The sequence below is a fragment of the Eulemur rufifrons genome, chromosome 28 (assembly GCF_041146395.1).
Source record: "Eulemur rufifrons isolate Redbay chromosome 28, OSU_ERuf_1, whole genome shotgun sequence".
Taxonomy (NCBI): Eukaryota; Metazoa; Chordata; class Mammalia; order Primates; family Lemuridae; genus Eulemur; species Eulemur rufifrons.
In genome coordinates, this window is record NC_091010.1 from 46793142 (window position 1) to 46817878 (window position 24737).

The 24737-nt window shown below is 36.6% G+C and overlaps 1 protein-coding gene across 1 annotated transcript; it reads left to right on the forward strand.

The window, feature by feature from the left end:
- Positions 1-2: 2 nt before the first annotated feature.
- On the forward strand, positions 3-21781 carry CUTC (cutC copper transporter). Its single transcript, XM_069460541.1, has 9 exons — positions 3-151; positions 2677-2748; positions 6072-6131; positions 9580-9789; positions 10462-10497; positions 13589-13722; positions 17227-17254; positions 20502-20607; positions 21444-21781. Exons 1-9 carry the CDS (start codon positions 91-93, stop codon positions 21556-21558), a joined length of 822 nt encoding a protein of 273 aa, XP_069316642.1. The 5' UTR covers positions 3-90; the 3' UTR covers positions 21559-21781.
- Positions 21782-24737: the final 2956 nt, after the last annotated feature.

Consider the following 24737-nt stretch of genomic DNA (forward strand, 5'->3'; position numbering starts at 1 on the left):
GCTGTTGATGACGCGCTTCTTCGGTCGCGCGCGCCAGAGCCCAGACTAGGAGTGGAAACCGCAGGCGCACGAGGGAGAAACGCGTGGACCATGAAGAGGCAGGGGGCCTCCTCTGAGCGTAAACGGGCGCGGATACCGTCCGGGAAGGCCGGTGCGGAAGGTGGCGGGGAAGGGGCGGTCGGCCGACTCGGCTCCCTGGGGCGGGCCGGCGGGAGTCCTGGCCAGTCGTGATTCCCCCGGAGTAATTTCCTTCAAACCCCCGGTTCTGCACGTTCTGTCATTGAGACGTAACGTGTGGAAACGGAGGCCTGACGAGGGGCAGGTAGCGAGAGTGGCTCGGCTCTGGAGCCACATGTGTGGGTTCGAATCCCGGCGCCACCACGTCGGTGATACGACATTGTGCAAGTTGGTTAACTTCATCTTCGCGTTTCCCATCGCCGCACGAGGATAACACCCACCGCACCATCGCTAGGATAGTTAAATGTCGAGCGCGGAGCTCAGTTCCTAACCTGCAGTAACGTGGAGCTGCTAAAGCGGGGGTGGGAGTTATCCCCAAAGCCACACAGCTACCACGTGGTGGAACTTGTGGCTGTTCCAAGTCCCGAGTTCTTCCTGCCGCGCCAAGGCGGGATGCCATGGCAGGTGCCAGAGAGTTTGCCAAATCCCTCTCTTCCTCCTCCCTGAACTCTTGGTTCCTGCAAATCAGCAGTTCTCAAACTTTCATCTCAGGACTCCTTTTTCTTCCTGAAAATTATTGAGATCCTCAAAGATCTTCTCTTTATATATGTATCGAGTTAGACCATGTTAGAAATTAAAACAAGTTTTTAAAATATTGATTGGTTGATTGATTAGAAAATAACCATAATAAATCCATTGCACATTAACATAAATCACATAATTTTTACGAAAAATAAATATTCCTAAACAAACCAAAAGTGGCTATATTTTATATTTTTGTAAACTTCTTTGATATCTGGCTAAACAAAAGACATCTGGATTCTTAGACCTGCTTCTACATTCAATCTGACATGTCAAATAGCCCCCGGAAAACACCACTCCCATTTGTGAGAGAATGAATGAGAAAGGCAAATAAAGTTTTAGTATTATTATGAAATTTGTTTTCACTCCATAGACTCTGAAAGTGTCTCAGAGGCCCCCAAAGCTACTTGGATTACTGTGCTTTGAGAACTGCTGCTTCAAACTAATGTCTACTCTTTTGATCCCTGCAAATAACTTTGTTGCGTAGGACAACCGACTCCCTGCCTTTTTCATAGCCTTTTGTGCACATCTCCATCTCCCTGCCAGGCTCCTTCCTTGTATGGGGCAAATGGTACCCCTTCAGCATTGTTCAGTGCCATGGATCTGACAGCTGGTCTGGTACCTATCAGGAAACTCATGGAGTTAATGTAGTGCTGTTGGTTAAGAGCATAGATTGACATTTAATTGTTTCACGGTTTGGGACTGATGGTCTTCTTTTAAATAAGGCAGTTGTAGTTTGATTTTAGCCGATGATAGATTTTTGTTTTGTTTTTCTAAATAAAAGTTGCTTTTTAATTATCAAAGCAATAATTTCAAATCCTATCCCCTAGTAGTAACCATTACTAGGATGTGAACATATTATCAGGTATCATTGCATGAAATATGCATTCAGTATTTTTAATTTTTAAAAAATTAGGTGCTTAACTTACAGAAAAAACTAAAACTGTTTACATCACACTTTTAATATAAATACACAAATTTTTATGAATTTGTAATTAGCCTTTAGTAAATATTTGAGTCACTATTATGTACTATGGTAGATGCTGTGTTTGCTGTGGGTGATGGTAAAGATTTCTCACTTTAGGTCAAGTAAAAGTGGTCAGACACTTATCTGCATAAATAGTAGGTAGAAAATAATTAGGGTTTTCAAAAGGAACAATTAGTGTTTTAAAGAACATGTAACTCATGAAGAGTTATGTGAGTTCAAAAGAGGGAGATATAATGTCCTACTTTGGGAGAGAGAAAAAAATTGTAGAAATGTGATTTGACATGAACCTTGGAATATTTTAACATTCAAAGATGAAGCTGAAGGACTCTGGGTTGAGGAGAAGGCATTTGGGAGCCAGAGATGGGGATTGGAGAGATCTGGAGGCATGAGGAGGAAATAATGTGTAGGTTATTAATAATAACTAATACTTTTTGAATTCTTGGTGGTTACTATACACTTTAAATGACTTATTGATTCCTCACTGCTCTGAGGTAGGTACTAAAACCTACCCGGTTTTACAGAAAACTTAAGTAACTTGTCTAGGATCACACAGATTTGAAGTCTGTCCCTGCTTTTAAGCATATATTCTTTATAAAGAAGTTTAAACATATTCTACAGGCACTCAGAAGCATTGTCAGAATCTAAGCTGGAATGTGATGGTGAAGTCTGTAGGAAGGTGAATTTGGCATTCAGTGCATATTTTCCTCAGTATAATTTCTTATACATATATCTGTGTACCTATTTTACAGTCCAGAGGCATCAATTTAATAATTAATGTGATATTTTCTTGCATTCATGGGCCCTAGTGTACTTCTGTTTTGCTATTATTGGACATTTAGATTTTGGCCGCAAAATGTGAAATATTTGTGGTAAATTGGTCTGGATGGATAGTACCTTCATGAATTTGCATTGTTCTCCATGTATCTTAGGAGCAGCAAATGGATTTCTCATGGAAGTGTGTGTTGATTCAGTGGAGTCAGCTGTGAATGCAGAAAGAGGAGGTAAGAGAAATTAGAGAATGAGTTAACAGTTGGCTACCCTTTTAGGAGTCTGAAAATGAATCCTGTGAACTGACCTTGGAAGCCCTTTTGATCTCTGAGGACTTAGTAATGTTTTCAACAACAACCAACTAGAAAACCTACTGGAAAATTATGATTTAGTATTTCCCCTCCCCTCCCCAGGTGGCTCACATTTTGAATCAAGTATCCACAGTAGTTCTCACTCACTAACTTCATTTTTTATTGAACTTAGCAAAAAAATTGAATTTTTTTCAAACCATCGATTTACAGATGATTTCAGAGACTTTCGTCATTAGGGCTTTTATCATTATCTTTTTTTCTTTTGAACATTATTTTTGCCTCAGTTTCTTTTGTACTCTGAACTTGTTTTAATAAGAAGCACAGACATTTTCATCATCTCAGGATCAGAAAAATTTTTAATTTATTATGGAAAAATATCAAACATACACAAAAGTATAGAGAATAGTATAATGAACTTCCATGTACACGTCATTCAGCTTCAACCATTTTCAACATATGGCCAATCTTTCAATATCAAAGGTCAGCATACTTTTTCTGTGAAGAGCCACATATTTTCAGCTTTGCTGGATACATTTGGTCTTTGTCACTTACTTTTCTTTTTTTTTTTTTTTAACAATCCTTTCAAAATGTAAAACCCTTCTTAATTTGGCAATAGAAAGGAATGAAGTACTGATATATGCTACAATATAGATGAATCTTGAAACATTCTAAGTGAAAGAAACCAGTCACAAAATACCACATATTGTATGATTCCATTTATAAAAATGTCCAAAATATATGGAGACAATTGTTGCCAAGGGTCGAGAGGCTTGGGGAGAAGGGGAGGCAGCTGCTAAAGGGTGTAGGGTTGTTTTGAGGACTGATGAAGATGGTCTAAAATTAATTGTGATGGTTGCAAAACTGTGAATGTATTAAAGAGCACTGGATTGTGTACCTTAAATGGGTGAGTTGTATGGTGTGTGAATTATATGTCAATAAAGCTGTTTTTTTGTTAGGTTGGCTTTTTTTAATACAAAAACATTCTTAGCTTTTGGGCTATAACAAAAACAAGCAATGGGCCTGTGGCCTGCAGACCATAGTTTGCTGACCCCTGGCCTGTATTTCTACCTTCCTCTCCCACCCCAGATTATTTGAAGCAAATCCCAGACATCATGTCATTTCATTCTTAAATATTTCAGTATGTATCTCTTAAAGATAAGTACTCTTATTTTGTTGTTTCAATTCTTTGTTTTCAAAGGGCTTATGTATGTACACATACATAAGAATCCATAAATGTGGAAATTATAAATGTATATTATGAAGATAAGGTCCTTTAAAAAACTGCAATATCACTAACATTTAAAAAATAATTTATTTTATTTTATTTTTTTCAGCTCATTATGGGGGTACAAAAGTTCAGGTTATATATATTGCCCATGCCTCCCCATCCCCCCGAGTCTGAGCTTCAAGTGTGTCCATTCCCTAGACAGTGCACATCGCACTCATCATGTAGGTGTGCACCCATCCCCTACCCCCACCCCCATCCCCCCCAGTCAGAACTTCAAGCGTGTCCATTCCCCAGGCAGTGCGCATCCCACTCATCAAGTAGGTATACACCCATCCCTTCCCCCCAGCCATGGGAATAACACCAATTGGATATCGGACAGAGGTCGGGGCTAGGGGGAAAAAAATAGTTTCTTAATATCAAATACCCAGTTTTCATATTTCTTCCATTGATTCATACAGGGGTGTGTGTGCATGTGTGTGTGTTTTAACAGTTCTTTGAATCAGGAGCCAAACATTTCATATGTTTGATATGTCTGTACTTCTCTTTAAATTTTTTCCCTTCTTTTTTCTTCCTTTAATTTTCTTTCTTGTAGTTTATTTGTGAAAGAAATTCATCTTTTAGAATATCCCATATTCTCAATTTTGCTGATTGTGTATGGCCTCATTTAATATGTTCCTCTGGTTATTATATTTTCTGTAAAGTTGTAGCTGTCTCAAAGGCTTAATCTGATTCAAATTTGAGTTTTGAGAAGACTATTTTATAGGTAACATTGTGTGTTTCCTATTGCCTCACATCAGGAGAACATACATCTTGGTTTTTTCTGTTTTTGTGATATTAAGATTAATCAGTGGATTCAGTTACTGCTAGCCTAATCCATCCTTTATAACCTTTCCTATCAGCTTCTCACCTAATAATTTTAGCAATCCATATTTTAGTAAAGGTTGCAAAATGGTGATAAAAGTCTAACATTTATTTTTCACTTATGAGCTAGAATACTTTGTAAAGAAGAACTTGTTGAGCATGGTGGCTCACATCTGTAATCCTAGCAATTTGGGAGGCCAGGAGTTCGAGACCAGCCTGGGCAATAGCGAGACCCTGTCTTTACAAAAAAATTTAAAAAAATTAGCTACACGTGGTGGTGTGTGCCTGTAGTCCCAGTTACTCAGGAGGCTGAGGCAGGAGAACTTCAGCCCAGGAGTTTGAGGTTGTAGTGAACTGTCATGGTGCCACTGCACTCCCTGGGCAACAGAACAAGACCCTGTCTCAAAAAAAAAAACCCACAACTTTCCCTCATCAACTGGTTATGCTGAGGTTCTGTTTTGCATAAGAAAGGCAGGATAAATGGTTGCTTCTCCTCCCTTATTTACTAATTTTTAGAATAATGAGCTTGCTGTCTATCTTCTAGTGAATTGTTTTATCATTATGAACCTAGATTTAGACATATTTTATATTTTTTAATACATTGTAGTTATTCTGCTTATTAATGCTCAAAATGCCCTGTCTTTGGCCGGTGGGAACCTCTTTAAGCTGGGTCCTGCGATCTTTTGACATGACCCCAGTAGTCTTATAGTTCTTTTGCTTTCAGCATTCTCTTGGTCTTGACATTACCTTGATTTAGCTACTCAAAAGTAACTTTGAGTTTTCTCAAGTTAGAAGGACTTTTTCAGAGAAAATTATGTTATTATTGACAAAGTCAGTATTCCACTATGGTCAGTCCATAGTGGAATTGCATTTATTCTGTGTTACTTCTTTGTACATGGAAAGGCAGCCCTGTAATACAAAATTTTAAGAGAACTAGCTTAACTTGAATTAACCCTTAAATTGACTATTAGTAACACACTGTAGATTGCAGAATATGGTTGAGATTAAAAGTGAAGTTTTGCATTATAATTTGGTTTCTCTTACATAATTTCTAAGATTCTTTGTTCTATATTTGGAAAAAATGGGAACAGTTTGCTGTTTAAAAAGAGCTTTTTTAAAACAGTTTATTGTGTTAAGCAATGCTTTTTAATCACAGGTGCTGGTCGGATCGAATTATGTTCTGGTTTATTGGAGGGAGGAACCACACCCAGCATGGGTAAGTGTCCATTTTTCACAGATTTTCTCATAGAAGTTTATAGAGCCCAGAGGCAACTGAAAATGTTTCACTGGGGTCCATTACTCATGTCATATTAAATGTGTTATGGATATTGTATCAGTTAGAAATGCTTACGGTTGTAGATAACAAAAATCTATCAAAGATTTAATCAAACATGGTTTTTTTCTCACACATCAAAAAGTTGAAAGGTAGGTAGTTGCTGTTAATACTGGTTCAGCTGTACTGCAGTAACATCAAGGATTAGGTTTTTTTTTAATCTCTCCATGCTGGCATCCATGGTATATTGGAATCCCCTCCTTTTTATTTTCACATATGTCAAAACCCCTGTGCTATATTGTGATTTTTTTGTGTAGAGAGTCAATTGCCTTTTAAAGAGATTTAAATAATAAGAAGACAATCATGTATTTACCCATGTGCAATTACCATTTCTGGTGTTCTTCATTCCTTTGTGTAGATCCATATTTCTATCTGATTTTATTTCCATTCTGCCTGAAGTACTTCCTTTAACATTTTTTGTTAAAAAGTGTGCTGATGATGCGTTCTTTCAACTTTTGTGTGTCTGAAAGTATCTCATTTATTTTTGAAAGATATTTTTGCTGAATATAGAATTATTTTCTTTTCTTTTTTTTTTTTTTTTTTTTTTGAGACAGGGTCTTGCTCTGTCATCTGGGGTAGAGTGCAGTGGCATCATCATAGCTCACTGTGCAACCTCAAAGTCCCGGGCTCAAGCAATCCTCCTGCCTCAGCCTCCTGAGAAGCTGGGACTACAGGCATGTGCCACTACGCCTGGCTGATTTTTCTATTTTTTTTTTTTTTTTGGAGAGATGGGGTCTTGCCATGTTGCTCAGGGTGGTCTTGAACTCCTGGCCTCAAGTGATCCTCCCACCTTGGCCTCCCAAAGTGCTAGGATTACAGACCTGAGCCACTGTGCCTGGCCTTTACTGTCGTCTTGTGTTTTTTCTGATAAGAAATCTATCATCAGTATCTTTGTTTCTCTGTATGTAATGTGTCTCTTTTCTCTGGCTGCTTTTAAGATTTTTTTCTTTATTTCTAGTTATGATTTACCTTTATGTATTTTCTTCATGTTTCTTGGATGTACATATTTATACTTTTCAACATGTTTGGAGATTTTTCAGCATTCTATATGTTCTCCACTCCCTCCTTCAGAGATTTCAGTCTTACTTTTATACTAGACTGCTTGAAATTGTCCCAGAACTCAACTAATGAGCTACTGTTTTTATCTGTCATCTCTCTTCTTAACTTTTTTGAACATATGGAATAAAGTAATAATAACTCTATTGATGACCTTGTCTGCTAATTCATACACCTGTATCTGTTCTGGGGTTGTTTCACTTGATTGATTTATCACCTCATGATGTGTCTTACTTTCCTGCCTGGTAATTTTTTTATTGGACACAAGACATTATGAATTTTACTTTATTGGTTACCAGGTATTTTTGTATTCCCATAAATATTCGTAAACAGGTTACTTGGAAACAGTTGGTCCTTTTGGGTCTTGTTTTTAAGATTTGTTAGACAAGTCTGGAATAATGTTCAATCTAACACTAATTATTCCCCTCTACTAGGCAAGACCTTTCTGTGTACTCTACCCAGTGCCCACAAATCTTGAAGTTTTCCTCTCTGGCTGATGGGAACAGGCATTATTCCTGGCATGGTGTGAATGACAGGCACGTTATTTCTAGTCCTCTTCAGTGGTTCTTTCCCAGGCCTTATGTAATTTTTTTGCATGCATGCACCAGTCAGCACTCAGCTGAATATCACAGGATGTTCTCTATAGATCTCCAGAGTTTTCTTTCTTTCCTCTCTGAACTCTCTCCTGCAAACTCTAGCTTCCTTGGTTTCCCTGGACTCTAAACTTTGTCTCCTCAACTCAGGGAATTTTGGGGGCTCCACCCGGGGTCCCTCTCCCTGTGCTATGTCCTGGAAATTCTCAAAGCAGTAAACTGGGTAAATCGTAGAGCTCACTTCATTTGTTTCCCATCTTTCAAGGATTACTGTCCTTCATTGCTTGACATCCAGTGTCTCACAAACCATTGTTTATGTAGTTTGTCTGGTTTTTGGTTATTATAGGTAGGAGGGTAAATTCAGTCACTGTTACCCTGTCTTGGCCAAAAGCAGAAGTCCCTACATAAATTTTTGACTCCTAAGTTATGCTACTCTGAGGTTGATGATAGCATTATTTAGTATAAAGTGTTCATGTATGCAACAGCCCTTTGGAATCTTCACAATGAAAGAAGGCATTTCTGGCCATTCTAAAATCCCTAAACATATCTGTCAATTTGAGTGCATTCTGGTTTTTGCAACACCAATCCTGATTTATTACTCGGTATTGGACATATTGCTATTCCATGCAAAATTGGGGTTCTTTTAGCAAGGGAAAAGAAGGAAATTCATATTGGGTAAACAGCTAATCATGCTTGTCACAGGTCTTATACTATTCACAGTTTCTGAGTTAGTCACGTATTGTGTCATATTTGCATACTTTTCTTCCTAGGTCTCTGCCTAACATAACAGATAAGTAGAACTTTGCTCTATTTTACATATCTCTGTTAAAAAAGGTTTTGCTAAATTTCTTTGTCCATTAAAAGGATATAAACTTTGAGACTACTTAATCATCTCTATAATAGGCTTTAAATAGAGCTGTAATCAATTAGGAAGAAGAAACTGGATCTTAGAGAATACTACACTGGCAGAACATTGAACTTGGTAGTTATAACACTTTCAAATGTCACATACCAGTAAAAGGGTTCTGAGTCATAAGGATTTTTATTGAGTCAACTGACAAATGCTTTTAAATAGCATTATCTTTTATTTTCTAAATCGTTCTTTTTGGCTGCATTCAGTAGCTTGTGCCTATAATCCCAGCGCTTTGGGAGACCGAGGTAGGAGGATCACTTGAGGCTGGAAGTTCAAAACTAGCCTGGACAACATAGCAAGACCTTGTCTCTATCAAAAAAAAATTATTTTTTAATTAGCTGGCGTGGTGTCTTGCACCTGTAGTCCTGGCTACTTGGGAGGCTAAGGCAGGAGGACTGCTTGAGCCCAGGAGTTCAAGGCTGCAGTGAGCTGTGATTGGTCACTGTACTGTAGCCTGGGCAACAACACAAGACCCTGTCTCAAATAAATGTAAATACATACGTGCATACATACTTGTTCTATTTATTTATTTATTTATTTATTTATATATTTTTTAAATAGAAATGGGGTCTCACTGTGCTCAGGCTGGTGTTGAACCCCTGAGCTGCAGCTGTCCTCCCGCTTTGGCCTCCCAGGAAGCTAGGACTACAGGTGTGAACCACCGTGCTCGGCCAACTTGCTCTTTTTAATAAATGACCAGGAATATTTTATTGATTTCCGTGAGCTTTTAGCTTACATTTGAATTTTAGTCTGCTTTCTGTTCTTATAGGTGTCCTTCAAGTAGTGAAGCAGAGTGTCCAGATCCCAGTTTTTGTGATGATTAGGCCACGTGGAGGTGATTTTTTATATTCAGATCGTGAAATTGATGTGATGAAGGCTGACATTCGTCTTGCCAAGCTTTATGGTGCTGATGGTTTGGTATTTGGAGCATTGACTGAAGATGGACACATTGACAAAGAGCTGTGCATGTCTCTTGTGGGTAAGAATGTGTATCCAAGCCCTAAAAGCTTCTAGTGATATATGCTCCCAATATAGAAAAACATCATCACAAAACTGACTCTTCACTCATACCTGCAGCCACTTACACTGACTTCTGTATTTTAAGTAGTAGTTATTTAAATGTTTGGGGTGGAAGGTATGTGTGGCAAAGCCCTCCTAACTCTTCTCAGTTGCCATAGGTCAGATTTTGCTACTGTTCCTATAGAATTTAAGGGAAATTTACCTTGGTTCCTTTAATCACTGCACCAAAAACTTTAAAAGCTATTGTAGTTGGTGAGGATGGACCACCAAGTTGGGGATTCTGGAGAGGACAAAAGCAAACTACCTCTATTACTAGCCCAAAGTATTTCTTGAATCTTCTCAAAGGGACAAGAAATAGATGTAATGCTGCCTTTATAGTTGCCAGATTATATCATTTTTATTTGCTGCCTCTAAGGCACAGATGACCATTTCTTATATAAAAATCAGAGATTTATGGAAAGAGAGGACTTTTGAATTTGTAAGTTTGCCATTTTATTATTGTTTTAGTTTACTGTCTTTACATTTTAGGGGAAGAAAGTATAAAAAAGTTTCACCTCTCATGGAGAATTCTATATATAGTAAACAGTGATGATATCTTCATTCATGTTGTTATATGACTTTCTTTTTATAGCTATTTGCCGACCTCTGCCAGTCACTTTCCACCGAGGTGAGTCATTTCCATTTTAGAAATTCTGTTGAGTGGTGTTAGTTTTCTAATTTCACCAACTGCCACAGCCTTTTTGTATGGAATACAATTCTTTTTATTTATTTATTTTTTTATGGAATGTTAACACTGGAAACAGTGTTGCCAATTGTTTTCTTAGATCTTGGAACTAAAAGTTTAAATTTAAAGATGTGCAATTTCTAAAAAATTTGAAGCCTCAAGAAAAGTTGTTAATAGTAGTAGGTATCGGTGTTGATGAGATTTGATAGAGACAGGGAGAACATAAGCATTGCCTGCAAGTGCATGTACCTATGACAGCATTCCAAGCGAGAATCCTGGGGTTCATTTTAATTAAGGTTGTGTTAGGTCATGTGCAACCCCAAAAACAATAAGTCACTGTAGCTGGTGAAATGAAATGTACTACCTGTCTTAAGCCAGACAAAGCCATTCCTAGGGCCAGGGGTCAAGTCAGCTTTCTCAGATATAGACTCCCTAAGGGGAAGAGAGGGTGGATGTCTGAAGAAGACTTGGCTCTTATTAGGAAGGGGGAAAGAAAAAATAGATGCTAGATAGTCAATGAACAGATGTCCACTAAAGTGTATAAAATTACTTTGCATTATTAATAGCCTATCTGCATCAGAATAATTTTTTTAAGTATCTGATAGTTTCATATAAAGAAATACTTCCTATCAAAAATTCCTATGAATAATTAGTTATAATTTCCATATACTTTGGCTAAGCCTTGGTGAAGTGGAAGAAGAAGAAATGTCTATTTTGCCTTCAGATGGCATGCCATTACACATAAAAAGAAAGATGTCTTCAGGCAAATTGTTTTTTTACTTGATATGCTTGAGAAATTGTTTGATGTTTTTCTTCCTTATGAGGAAGCATTCAAAGATTAGTGTGAGAGGGTTTTGTTTTTTTGCCATCAAAAATAATTTAGTATATTTCCTTCAGGCGTTTTCTATACAAATACAAAAATAACTGTTTGCTTTTTAAATGGAACTTAATAATTATGTAATTCTTTATTCATTAAAAAACAATGAACAGCTGCATATGTGAGAGTTGATACCAATATCTGTATCCATCTATAGAAATTAGAAATAAAGTATTCGTTTCTTTTTGAAATTATGACACTACGAGAAATCTGTTTTCTTTGACTTGCTATTAGTAATACTTCTTAAAAACTAGCAGTACCTAAAAGATGTTAGGTTGCTTAAAAGTCACCATCTTGAGGCTAGCCCCCAAAAAACATTTTAAACACTAAACTACTGAAAAGTAATTTAGTGAACATTTGTCTGAAAAATAGATAGTTTAAATATTTGATATACTAAATAATTCAAAAAGGAAATCATCCATATAGAATGTATTTTTCTGTTTTTAAACTAAGAAAATGACTTCAAATTTCTGGTGTTTTCCTTTTCTTCAATAAGTTTAACAAAAATATTTTCATGTTTTCAAAATCTGTAGAAATTTTGGGTAGTACAACAGTATAATACTGGCGAGAAGGTGCTGCCACCAAAAATGGAAAATCCTCTGTGGTAGATTTAGTTGCCTACATACACTAAAGCTGTGGTCCCAAACCGCCTGTTAGGAACTGGGCCACCCATCACCTTCTGAGCTTTGCCAACCCGCCCCACCTGCCCTGTCTGTGGAAAAATTGTCTTCCATAAAACTACTTAGGAACCTGGCCGCACAGCAGGAGGTGAGCGGCAGGAGAGCCAGCAAAGCTTCATCTGTATTTACAGCTGCTCCCCATCACTCACATTGCTACCTGAGCTCCCCACCCCCTGCACTGTCCATGGAAAAATTGTCTTCCATGAAACCCATCCCTAGTGCCAAAAAGGTTGGGGACCACTGTGCTAAAAGGTAAAATGAACGGGCCTTTCCCGGATTACCATTAGCACCTAATCCACCATAGATTAGAACTTCCCTATCATGCAGCAGTGCTGAGAACCAAAGCAGAAGTGTTTTTCTGTTTTGAGGTCCTGGTGCTACTTTCCTCTCTGAGGTTTCTGAGGAGGAGAGAAGTCTTTTAGAAAGTAGAATGAAATTAAAACTTCATTTGGTCTGTTGAAAACAACTATCCTCATGCCATGAACCATGAGTATGTGGGGTAAATGGATTAGTAGAAAATATTAGTCAACAATGAGAATGTGAGCCAAAGCTTTTTCTAGAACTAGTGAGTATGGTTTTCATTCTACATAGTCTAATTTGTTTGAAGCCTTAGAGCAGTTTCCCAAATGTGACTCACTTGCCCATCACATTTATAATTTTATAATATCTGGGTACTACCTGTGTAAATTTAATGATTTTCTTTAAATTAAATCTTAGATAAATTTATTTTAAAGAGAAACCTTTATAACTACTCAAAATTGGAAACTTTTGACTTATCTGCATTTTTTTTTTTTTTTTTTTTTTTGAGACAGAGTCTCACTCTGTTGCCCGGGCTAGAGTGCTGTGGCGTCAGCCTAGCTCACAGCAACCTCAAACTCCTGGGCTCAAGTGATCCTCCTGCCTCAGCCTCCCGAGTAGCTGGGACTACAGGCATGAGCCACCATGCCCGGCTAATTTTTCTATATATATATTTTTTTATCTGTCCATATAATTTCTTTCTATTTTTAGTAGAGACAGGGTCTTGCTCTTGCTCAGGCTGGTCTCGAACTCCTGAGCTCAAACAATCTGCCCACCTCGGCCTCCCAGAGTGTTGGATTATAGGCGTGAGCCACCGTGCCCGGCCTTGACTTATCTGCATTTAAGGAAATGCACCTATTAAAATGTGTACAATGAAAATGATTATGCATACCAGTGGTATGCAGACTGGTGTGCTGAAAAACTGGCTCTTGGGGAAAAAGAGCCCTGATTTTTAGCATTTTCTGATTTCTGTGGTTTAAATGCTTTACCTTCACTAATTTCAAGCTGCCAATGGATTAACAATCTGACTTTCAAAATTCCTGAATATTTAATAATTGGCTTTTGCATGCCAGCACAAGCTCAGTCCAGCATATTACTATATATTTACTATAATACATTTTAGAAAACACTGCATTAGAGGATATCTGTTCAAAATTCAAATTAGTTTTATTTATTTCAGCCTTTGACATGGTTCATGATCCAATGGCCGCTCTAGAGACCCTCTTAACCTTGGGATTTGAACGAGTGTTGACCAGTGGATGTGACAGTTCAGCACTAGAAGGGCTACCCCTAATAAAGCGACTCATAGATCAGGTACCCACAATTTCTTTTCTTTTTTCCTAAGACTGTTGTGGTTACTCTTGACATTTTGTTGTTCAGCTAGGCTGTGAAACTAAATATTACCGACTGCAGTTACTATGGGAAATAGCAAGCAGGCAATAGTGTATTTATGTAATTATTTCTTTCACATGAGCATTTTTTTTAATCTCCCTCTTTTTTTTTTTTTTTTTAGGGCTGCCATAACAAAGTAAACATGAGCATTTTTAATAACCAAGGCTTTTAAGATCAAATTATATGTAGACAGTGCCTAAGGATGTGATCTAACTTGGATAACCACAGTAAATTTGACCTTTTTTCTGCCATCAGCATTGCAGTTGTAAGCTGCATCTTTTCACTGTTAGCCCATGTATATTCAGGAGATCCCATATAAAATTTATGAGATAATTATCATCTCAAGGTAAATTCCAAACTAAAATTATATTCTTACTTCATTGCTCCCCGTCTGTCAATATATCTCAATATTTTTCTCATTTATGAGTTCTCCTGGTGAGCTAGCATCAGGGCAGACAGAGGGTGGCTTTGTAATTGTAGTATGTCTATGTTTTTTTGATGCCAGACCAAAGGAATTATAAGTGAGTACAAACTTTAAGATGAGAGAGTTCTGTGTTTGAGATTCAGGTTTGACACTTACTTGCCGTGTGATGTTGAATAGTTTGCTAACCTTACACCTCCTTTTTCTCATGTGTGAAATTGAGATGAGTTTAACACTCCCTTTGTAGAGTTTCTCAGAGGATTAGTAAAAATAAGAATGTAAGAACCTTACTTAGCACGGTGCTTGGTGTATATGGTAGGCCTTAATACATGTTAGTTTCTATTATTATTACTGTTATTAATATTATTTAGTGTTCCTGTGTTGACATCTGCTTACTTTCATTCTCTACAGCCATAAAAATAATTTTTAGAAATTTCTCTTGAGGATCTGATGTGACTTTGCTACTCTGGGGCTTACTAATTTGATAAATATTTATTAAATATATATTAGATGCAGGGCATTTTTACTGTGGTGGTGACCAAGGAGTGGGAACGCATGCATGTGTGTATAGTCACTGCCCTTACATGACAGAGAGGCACTTTTTTTTTTTTTTTTTTTTTTGAGATAGAATTTCATTCTGTCTCCTGGGCTAGAGTACAGTGGTGTCATCATAGCTCACTGCAACCTCAAATTCCTGGGCTTAAGCAATCCTCCTTCCTCAGCCTCCCAAGTAGCTGGGACTGTAGGCACATACCACCATGCCGAGCTAATTTTTCTCTTTTTTGTGGAGATGGAGTCTTGCTCTTGCACAGACTGGTCTCCAACTCCTGACCTTAAGCAATCCTCCTGCCTCAGCCTCACAGAGTAGTAGGATTACAGGGATGAGCCACTGCGCCCAGCCTTACAGTACTATTTTTAAAAGGTGCTATGGGAGTACATTAGCGAGGAATTAACCCCAAATTTGGGGGAGGGAGGTTGGCAGTACTGTTAGGGAAAGCTTCCCAGACGAAAACATGTTCAAACTACAATGTCTTACTTATTTCAAGGATTGTTCGGAAGTTACCATGTAAAAGTAGGGGTTGATGGAATGGTGGAATTGTTCCATGCAGAAGAAATAGTATATGCAAAGGCCTGGAAACAAAAGCAAGCATGACTAAGATACTGAAGAATGACCAGAATGTTGAATATGAAGAGAAGAATGATATCCAGAGCTTTGAAAATCTTATTAAAGTGCTTGTATTTTGTCCTTAGTGCAGTGGCGAGGCCTGAAACATATTAAAATAGAAAAGTTGATGAGTCAGATTTCCAGTTTTAAAAGGTTACTCTCTAAGGAGTAGAGAATAAGATATAATTGGTGTCATCATGTATTGCAGTTCAAAATGTGTGTGTCAGTGTGTGCTTTTTGTATGTTAATCATTGGTTGGCTTGAAAAGTTGGGTTAAATATTCTCATACACTAATTTTACTTGAAGTAACTTAACTACCTAGCAGTATAATATACCGGTTAAAGTATAGGCTTTGGGATTAGATGGGTCCATTTAAATCCTGGCTTTGCCATTTATTAACAGTGACCTTGGGCAAATTAACCATCCTAAACCTCAGTTTTCTTATCTACAAAGTTAGGCTAATAATAGTGCCTCCCTCCTAGAATAATTGTGAGGGATTACTTCAGGTAATGCTATAATGTCTGGTGCCTATTAAGTGCTTTATATTGTTAAATCACTTTGATAGCCTTAGGTAAGCATATACTTCTAAATAACCTTTTATGGAAGGCCAGAAAAAGTGATAGAATTTATTTCTTTAAAAATATTATTTGTCCATGTTTTTGAAAGCCTTTACTTGGAAGAAGGAGTTAAATGTGACTTTTTCCCTACTAAAATCATTGCAGCTTTCTAGATAGTGTTTTCTTTTACAGATGCTTTGCTTTAGCCCAGTTGAGAATATGAAACATCCTTGTTCCACTTATTTCTCTAAGAGTTATTACATTCTATGAAATAGCCCTTTCCCCCTCTATTTCATTACCTTGCTTTATTTTTCTTCATTGTACTTATTGCTACGTGAAATTTTATGGTATAAATACACCTGTCTTGTCTTCCTTGAGTGTGTAAGCTTAACAAGAGTAAGAACTTTCTCTTGTTCACCATGTTGGGGAGGAAAAACTTTTCTTCTATCCTCTTAGGCATTGTTTTTGGGGGCTTGCAAATTATACTAACTAAAGACAGATTAGCAGGAGAAAAAACAGATTTTGATCATGTATATAAGTACATATATACGTAAGTACATGCGGGACTTCAGAAATGTGACTTGGATTGGTTAGAATTTGGGGCTTATATACCATCTTAATAGGTGAAGGAAAAGGAGAGAAGGGCACTTATGGGGAAAAATGATTTTTTTGAAAGATAAACGGGCCCTTAGGAAAATTGGTAGGAGATATGCCAGTTTTCTGACAATTTTAATACCTATCTTCCAGAATTATCAGAAGTTAAATCAATATATTCACAATTAAATGGACTGATGGTTTGTTTAGTTTGTATGGTAAACTAGGGAATTTCATTGAGGATACAGGATTTGAGTGAACTTTTGTTTTTTTAATAATTTACAATTATGCTGTGCTCTTTCTTTTCTGCTGAAATCTGGTTTAAATTAAACTACTTCCATCCCATTGCATACCAAGAACTCAGAATTAGTGTTACTTTTCAGTAATTGCTTTTCTTAAGGTGGTATGATTATTCAATGTTTACATCATAACCTTCTATTCTTTGTGTTCATAACAGTATGAGCTAAAGCAATATAATAAAATAATCTTTCTGGGTAGAAAGTGACTATGCTGGATATCTAACTTGTCCACGATCCCAAAGAAATAGAGAAGATCTATTAAAAATTAGACATTAATAGTAATTTTAAAAATTTAATATACTTTGCCTTATGTTTCTGTTCTCACTGCCTTATTATCCCATTCAAAAGAAAGATATAAAAATTTACATGCTTATTTTTTTCTTTTTTCAGGCAAAAGGCAGGATTGTGGTAATGCCAGGTATTTATCTATCTATCCGTTTGCTAGCATTAACACTTAACTGTAGTGGAGGAAGAGCAAAGGAAGCAGGAAAATGTGGGAGAAAGTATTAGTACATAACACATTAGTACATGGTATTCACAGAGAAGAATATATAGTTTTATTAAAACGTTTAAGATTTGGAGATCCATACTGAAATTTAAAACTGTAGATAAGGAGGAAGACATTCTAACAGGAATTACCTCAGAGAGGAGCATATAAGGAAGTAGATCAAAATCAAGAGTTTTTCATGTTTGCTCTCCCATGGTATAGAATGTTATGAATTTGGATGTTTATCTCTGGTGGGCACACCAAGTTTGATGCTGTTGTACTACATTAGGGCCAAATGTCCATAATTTGATCATATGCTCCTGGTACTAACCATAAGATCAGTTAAGTATATAATGGCTTATTAGAAATGAACAGATGGGACAGTTTTTAAAGAATCAGTTAACACAACCTAGAATCAGAGTGAGACAAATATAAAGGCAAACTTAATTTTTTCTTTTTAAGTTTCTCAAACATATAAAAAAGTAGAAAATAGCATAATGAATACTCACATGCTCATTCCCTAAAGTTAATGTTTTGCCACGTTTGTCTCATCTTTTTTTTAATCCTGAAGCATTTTTTTTTAATTTTTTATTTTTTAGAGAAAAGGTCTCGCTCTGTTGCCCAGGCTAGAGTGCAGTAGTGCAATCATAGCTCACTCTAGCCTCAAACTCCTGGGCTCAAGTGATCTTCCTGCCTCCGGCTCCGGAGTAGCTGGGACTACAGGTGCATGCCACCACACCCAGCTAATTAAAAAAAAAAAAAAATTTTTTTTTGTAGAGATGGGGGTCTTGCTGTGTTGCCCAGGTTGGTCTCGAACTCCTGGCCTTGAGCAATCTTCCTACCTTGGCCTCCCGAAGTGCGGGGATTACGGGCATGAGCCACCACACCTAGCCATTTTTCTTGCCTTTTTTTTTTTTTTTTTTTTAAATGACATTTAAAGTCATTTAAAAGTTTGGACCACTTACCCTGTAAAATGTCCTACTTTCTGGATTTATCAGATTGTTTCCTTTTAATATTGTTTAGCTTGTTCCTCTAGCCTCTGTTTTTCATATAAACTGGTAGGTAGAGCATAAGGTTTGAATAGATTCTGGTTAAACATTTTTGGTAACAGTACTTCATGGGTGATTCTGTATACTTCATGTGACGTCACACCAGAAGGCATTCAGTCTCTGGTCATCTCACTAGCAGGGATGCTAAGATTAACCAGAGTTCCAAACGGTCACAACCAAATAAAGGGTAACTTTTAAAAAGAGGCCACGTAAAGGGTATTGTCAGATATTTAAGAAAGCTTTGACCTGTGGCAAGTCCCTGAAACATGAGCTTATAGAAAATGTGTATTATCTGTCAAATTGGGACCCTTTATAGATTTATCAGGGAATATTAAAGACACTTACTGAATCTGGTGCCTTTCCATTTAAGACCAAACGTATATAGTCTTGACAACTAATACCCAGACTTAGGTAGTTGTTAACGTTAAGAATACCTTTGCTTAATATGCAATTATTAAGTTATCTACTATGTGTAGGGCATTACTTGGTATGCAGAGTTATATAAGAAACTGCTTTCTCAAGAAGCTGACAGTCTTGTGACCTATGAGGATGTTATATATGAACATATTTGTAATTTATGTAACAACCTTATCAATTATATGCCAATTATAATTATGTATATTACATGCTAATTGTATGGTAGATGTGAAAACAGAAATGAATCCTTCTACTTGAGGAACTCTCAGAATAGACTTATAAAACAAATTATTACAATTTCATGTAAATAAGTACCAGCGTGTAAAAATTCCTGGGTAAGTCAATCTGAATGCCTAATGAGTATTCATCATTGAGAAATATAAAGATAAATAGAACATAATAGTCGCCATCTAGGAACTTTCATAATGAAGCTTACAACATTTAGGCCCTGGTTTCTTCATCTATAAAGAGAGCAATATTGAACTAGTTGTTCTCTGGGGTCCCTTTTAATCATAAACCTATTTTAGTCTGTGTTTGGAAAATGTATTACCCATGTACTAAAGTTGCTATTAATAATAACTTAGCAACATGTGCTTCAGTGGCCAGATGTTTTGTTATTTGTTAGAAGGAAATAATATATTTGTCTCAATGCTTACAACAAGCTTGTGAGGTACACAGTATTATCCCTTTTATTAGTGAAAAAGTTGAGGATCGCTGGATTTAAATCATTTATCTAAGATCACACAGCTGTGAAGAGCTACAGTAGTGAAACCAAGATTCCAAAGTAAATCTAGCTTCTTAGTCTATATTTTTTCTATTTCTTAGGGCTCAGTGATATTACTGTACCACTAAGAAAAAAAGAAAAAGCCAAGTTATTGAGACTGAAAGAGTTTGTAAATACAGATTATTTCAGCAACTTGAATAGCTTGAGATACAAAGTACGTATTTAATGTCATTAAAAGATATTAAATGCATCCTATATATTAGGAGACAAAGATACAAAGATGAATAAAGTAATTTCATATTTATAATCTACTGGTACCAATTCAGACTATGATTCTTTATAAATATTTAAAAGATTGTTTATCAAAACAAATGTCATCATAAAGTACTTGGTTATACAGTTTAAATAAACTAGAATCTGATTCTTCTGTGAAATGAAACAAAAAGTTGATAATTGTGACTAACAAACTGTAAGAAAATGTATCTTATTCCTATTTCCAGTGAAGTCAATGTGCTCTTCAAATCCTGGGCTGGAGACAGAACCTTAGAGATTCTCTCTTTAAGACACATCTCTGAAGTTGTGCTTTTGTAGATTCTTCTCTCCCTGTCCTTACCTTTCATTTTAATTTGATTTTGCTTTAATTGAGGGGAGAGCAGGGATGGAGTACTCAATGATTTTCCTTGAACCAGAGTAATCTTTTTAGATTTAAAGTCACTAGTGGATAGCATTTTTATATAAACCAATGGTCATATAAGATTCTATCACATAGATTCTATGACCTTAATAGTTCTCCAGAGTCTGTAGTCTATATCTTTTATCACTTTTCTAATCTCATTCTAGCTTAGTAGGGAGGGAGTAATTCCTAAATCAATGAGAGTTTTTCAGAATGGGGATTCCAGGTAAAGCAAGCAGTCATTTTTCATTAAATCTTATGCAAAATTCTATTACTTAATTCTAATACTTAATGTACTACTTATCTTTCCAACAGGGGGTGGCATAACAGACAGAAATCTACAAAGGATCCTTGAGGGTTCAGGTGCTACAGAATTCCACTGTTCTGCTCGGTCTGCCAGAGACTCAGGAATGAAGTTTCGGTAAAAATGTATTCTTTGATCAAACAAAAAGGGATGAGGTAGATTAATCTTTATTTCCCCATATAGGAAAACTTTAGTTGATGGCATGATTAATGAATGGAGTGTTGTTGTTGTGATTACTATGTAAGTATTGTTTTTGCAGTTGAAGAACATTTCTAAAATGGGTCTCATCCTGCCTTAAATAAGCAGGCTCTTCTGAATTTGGGTGAACCTTTGTATCTCTAAAGCATTGAGGGGAGATCCCTGCTCTCCCCTCAAAAAAATACAAAGAACTTGGACCAGGTAATAATAAACTAATTCAGTGGCTAAGCTTCAAATGAGTCAGATTATGCACGTGTACCCATTTGCCTGTGATTTCCTTTAGCAAAGTTAATAACGACGGTATAAACATGGGAGAGTCATAGTTATTTTTCTCTCTCCTACCTTTAATACTTAGTCTTTCCTCGCCTTTGCTCTCTATTTTCAGTTATTTTAAAATTTTATCACTATGAAGGAATTGTAGCTACTATGTGGGGATTTTTAATACTTGAAGACTCCTATAATTTTATGGTAGTTAAATGTTTCCATTTATAAGTTGGGAAAAATATGATGTAAAAGAAGCAAGAGCTTTAAAATTTAAATTTCCAGATATAAAGTCAAGTATACTGTCTGGTGGATTCAGCTACTAAATGTTTCAGTTAATTAAATTTCATTCATTAAAATTATGGAATATGGTAGTCCAGGGTCTTTGCGTTACCCTTGTTCTTGAGCTATGAAATGGCCTATAAAATGAAGTTCTGATAGGAGGGCTTATTTAATAACTTACATAATTATCTGTTCTTTTATTTCTATTGCAGAAATGTATCTGTTGCCATGGGAGCCTCACTTTCTAACTCAGAATATTCTCTAAAAGTAACAGATGTGACCAAAGTTAGGACTTTGAATGCTATTGCAAAGAATATCCTGGTTTAGCCAGACCTCTCTGAGAGACGTGGATTTCACAGGATGAAGGTAGAAGTATAATCTACAATTCTCTATGACACAGCTTTAACCTTCTCTGGCCAAGACAATCTTTAAGTTTCACGTGGCCATGGAGAATGTTTCCAAGAAGAAAAAGAACTTGAAACAGAGATACAGTCACTTCCTTTGCTTAGTCGTATCAACCATTATCATAATGGTTAAATCTGATCTGTGATTCTTCCACACACAGAAGCTTAGTCTGTTTTCATTGGAATTAATTGATGAACTGGGAAAGTTCATCTGCAAGGTATGAATTCAGTATTTTGCTTTTTCATTTGTAAAATAAAAATTTCCATTCTATTATGGTATAGTCTCTTATTCATACACTGAATAACTACAGTCTGTAGCCAGGTACGAAAGGGAATATGTATTGTCTTTCCTTCATTTTCTCTTTTCATTGTGTACTCATTGGATGTGTTGCCCTGGGCAAGATGCTAAGGCAACAGAGTAAAATGGTACAGCATAAAAACTGCCAGACTTGGGAAGCAGGACATAAAAGTTCCTAAACTGATAAAGGCAGAAGTGATCTCTGGTGTTCACCAGGTTTCTTCTACTTCTGTAAGCCCAGAGAAACGGCTTAACTATACAATCCATCTGACAATATACAAAGACCTGTAGTAAAAATTGAGGAGGTTAGGGAAGTTATCACAGTAGCTGTTTCTTGTAACTAAGGCCTCAGACAGGGAAGATGGATTCTAGTGATGAAAGATGTTTGTCCTGTGAGAAGGTCCTAAATGGCAAAGTTCATCACTAGCTGTGTCTGTCACTTTCATATTTATAATCTCATTTTATACAAACAACGCACTGGTAATAGAACTGTTGTTCCTATTTTAGGAGAGCAACTGAAGCATAAAGAGCTTGCCCTTGGTCAGGAAACTAGTTAATGGAGTCTCTGAATTACATGCACAGATTTGGGTACTAATGAATGATATACCAAGAACCTTGCCTTTATTTAAATATATCCCTTCTTTCACCTTTAAATCTTAATTTCTTTCTTCACTTTTTTAGGTTTAATTTCAACATAGAATATTTGCTAAGTAAATTATGAAAATTTATGAGAGGCAAACTTAAAACCAACAATAACCTCAGTGGGGCTTTTTTTCCTTGCTTGTTTAGATTATTACTAAAGGCAATAAATATCCCAAAAATAGTTTTCCTGTTGGTTTTGGAACATAGATGTACATACAGTATGTAAGTATCATGTACATATGCAAACATAATCATATTTAGCCCAACCCTCTCTTGTTCTTGTACTTCACTCTGGATTCTCCAGAGACAAGAGAAGTCCATGTTATCATCTCGATTTTATTTAAACAGATTAGCTATGTATTGAGAGGTAATGGGAATTGCTCAAGGTCTAATTAATAAATTAGTGTTGTTTATGAGACTTGACCACTAGGCTCCCAACCTCTCAAGTTTTCTGTTTTAAGATGCTTCTGGTATGTGGATGTGATACAGAGAGCAATACTCCCAGGCAAATCAGACACACTTGGGATCATATCCTGGCTCCCAGTTTAACCATGAAAAAGTCAATTTATTGAACTTTAATTCCCTCATTTGTAAAACTAAACTGTAGTTTCTAGTTAAATTGGTATATTGAAGCACCAGGTACATAGTAAGTACTCAATAGATATTCTTTTCTCTTAGGTTTAGCTTTCTAGTATCAGTCTTTGATAGTTTAAATGCCTTTCCTGGGAAGCCAGGCATTGAGTATTGAAGCCAGCACTTAACTTTGTGCCTTCCACTGCGTGAATATAGAAGAAGTTTAAGGTAATCCATCCCTACCTTGATTTTTCTATACTTTAGTCCTGTTTTTCATATTTACTGATTATTTCATGTGCGTAAGTTTCTTCTCAACAATATTGTAAGTCTTCATACGTTATACCCACCACATTGTATGCTCTACTCTCAGTATCGATTACTTTGCTAGTAGAAAAGACACTGAATTGGGAGTCAGAACCTAGGTTCTGATCCTGGTAACTGTGCTGGATATCTTCTGTTTGCCCCTCGATCCATTCTCCACTTTGCTCTGCTCTGTGTCCTGGGAGGCCAACCTATATGGACTGCATCAGTGGCGGGGGCTTGGTCAGTAGAAAGTATCAGCAGGAGCTGGGAAGGTGCGAGGTTCCCTCCCTACCAAATGATTGTGAGTTGGCTGTATCCCTTTAGGGATCATAGCTCTATCTGTTGTTCCTCTTCATACCTTTTCTGGGTTCTGATAGCTAGTCCCTCCCCCTTGCCTTTTGGGCCTTAGGGGAGGATAATATGATCTGGGCTGTTACTGGCCCTGTCTCACTACACTGTTTATTCCTTGTTGGTTTTCTTAAACTATCCCCATACTTTTGTATATAGTTCCTTTTATTAAACTCTCCTCAAATTGTTCTGTTAAAGTATACCATCTGTTTCCTACCAGGACTCTGACTGATAAGTAAGTTACAACCTTTTTAGAGTTCAATTTCCCCATTTGTAAATTCTTGCCAGCTTTAATACGTTGTGTTTAATCATCGTATGCTTTCTAAATAAAGATAAATTAATAATAGCAGTTATGTTTCATCTTTATCTTTCCTGTATCCTTTATGCACTACTTCAAGGAAAGGCAGACAGGCATTAATTACTTTTTTTCTCTAAAGAGATGGGGGTCTCCCTATGTTGCCCAGGCTGGAGCACAGTGGTTATTCATAGGCGCGATTATAGCACACTGCAGCCTTGAACTCCTGTCCTAAAGCAGTCCTCTCCCTTCAGCCTCCTGAGTAGCTGGGAGCGTGCCATGGTGCCTGGCTAGTAATTGTTTTTTAATTAATTTTAGTTACTACTTGAATGTTACACAATGTTACGCATCCTAGCAAAATAATTCTATTAAATAATTCTCTTAAAGTAGCTGTATCTTTGGGACATTTGTATCATTTCTGTAATTCTATGTATTATCTTAAATTCTATTCCCAAAGCAACACATGATGTCACTTTCTGGTACAGGTTTATTCTTGAACTTTTATGATCAAGTGCCTTTTTTTATCACTAAGCCAACGCTTACAACTTAGTCATCTCTCACTGACCTTCCAACTCACCCTAAGTTATTTCTACCTAATATTGAATCACTCCAGCATTTTTGATAAGCATACAGACTAAGGAAT

Coding starts and splice junctions, on each gene's coding strand:
- CUTC (XM_069460541.1), top strand. CDS start 91: ATGAAGAGGCAGGGGGCCTCCTCTGAGCGTAAACGGGCGCGGATACCG. Junction 2,749..6,071: donor TGTGAATGCAGAAAGAGGAG/GTAAGAGAAATT, acceptor TTTTAATCACAG/GTGCTGGTCGGATCGAATTA. Junction 10,498..13,588: donor GCCAGTCACTTTCCACCGAG/GTGAGTCATTTC, acceptor TATTTATTTCAG/CCTTTGACATGGTTCATGAT.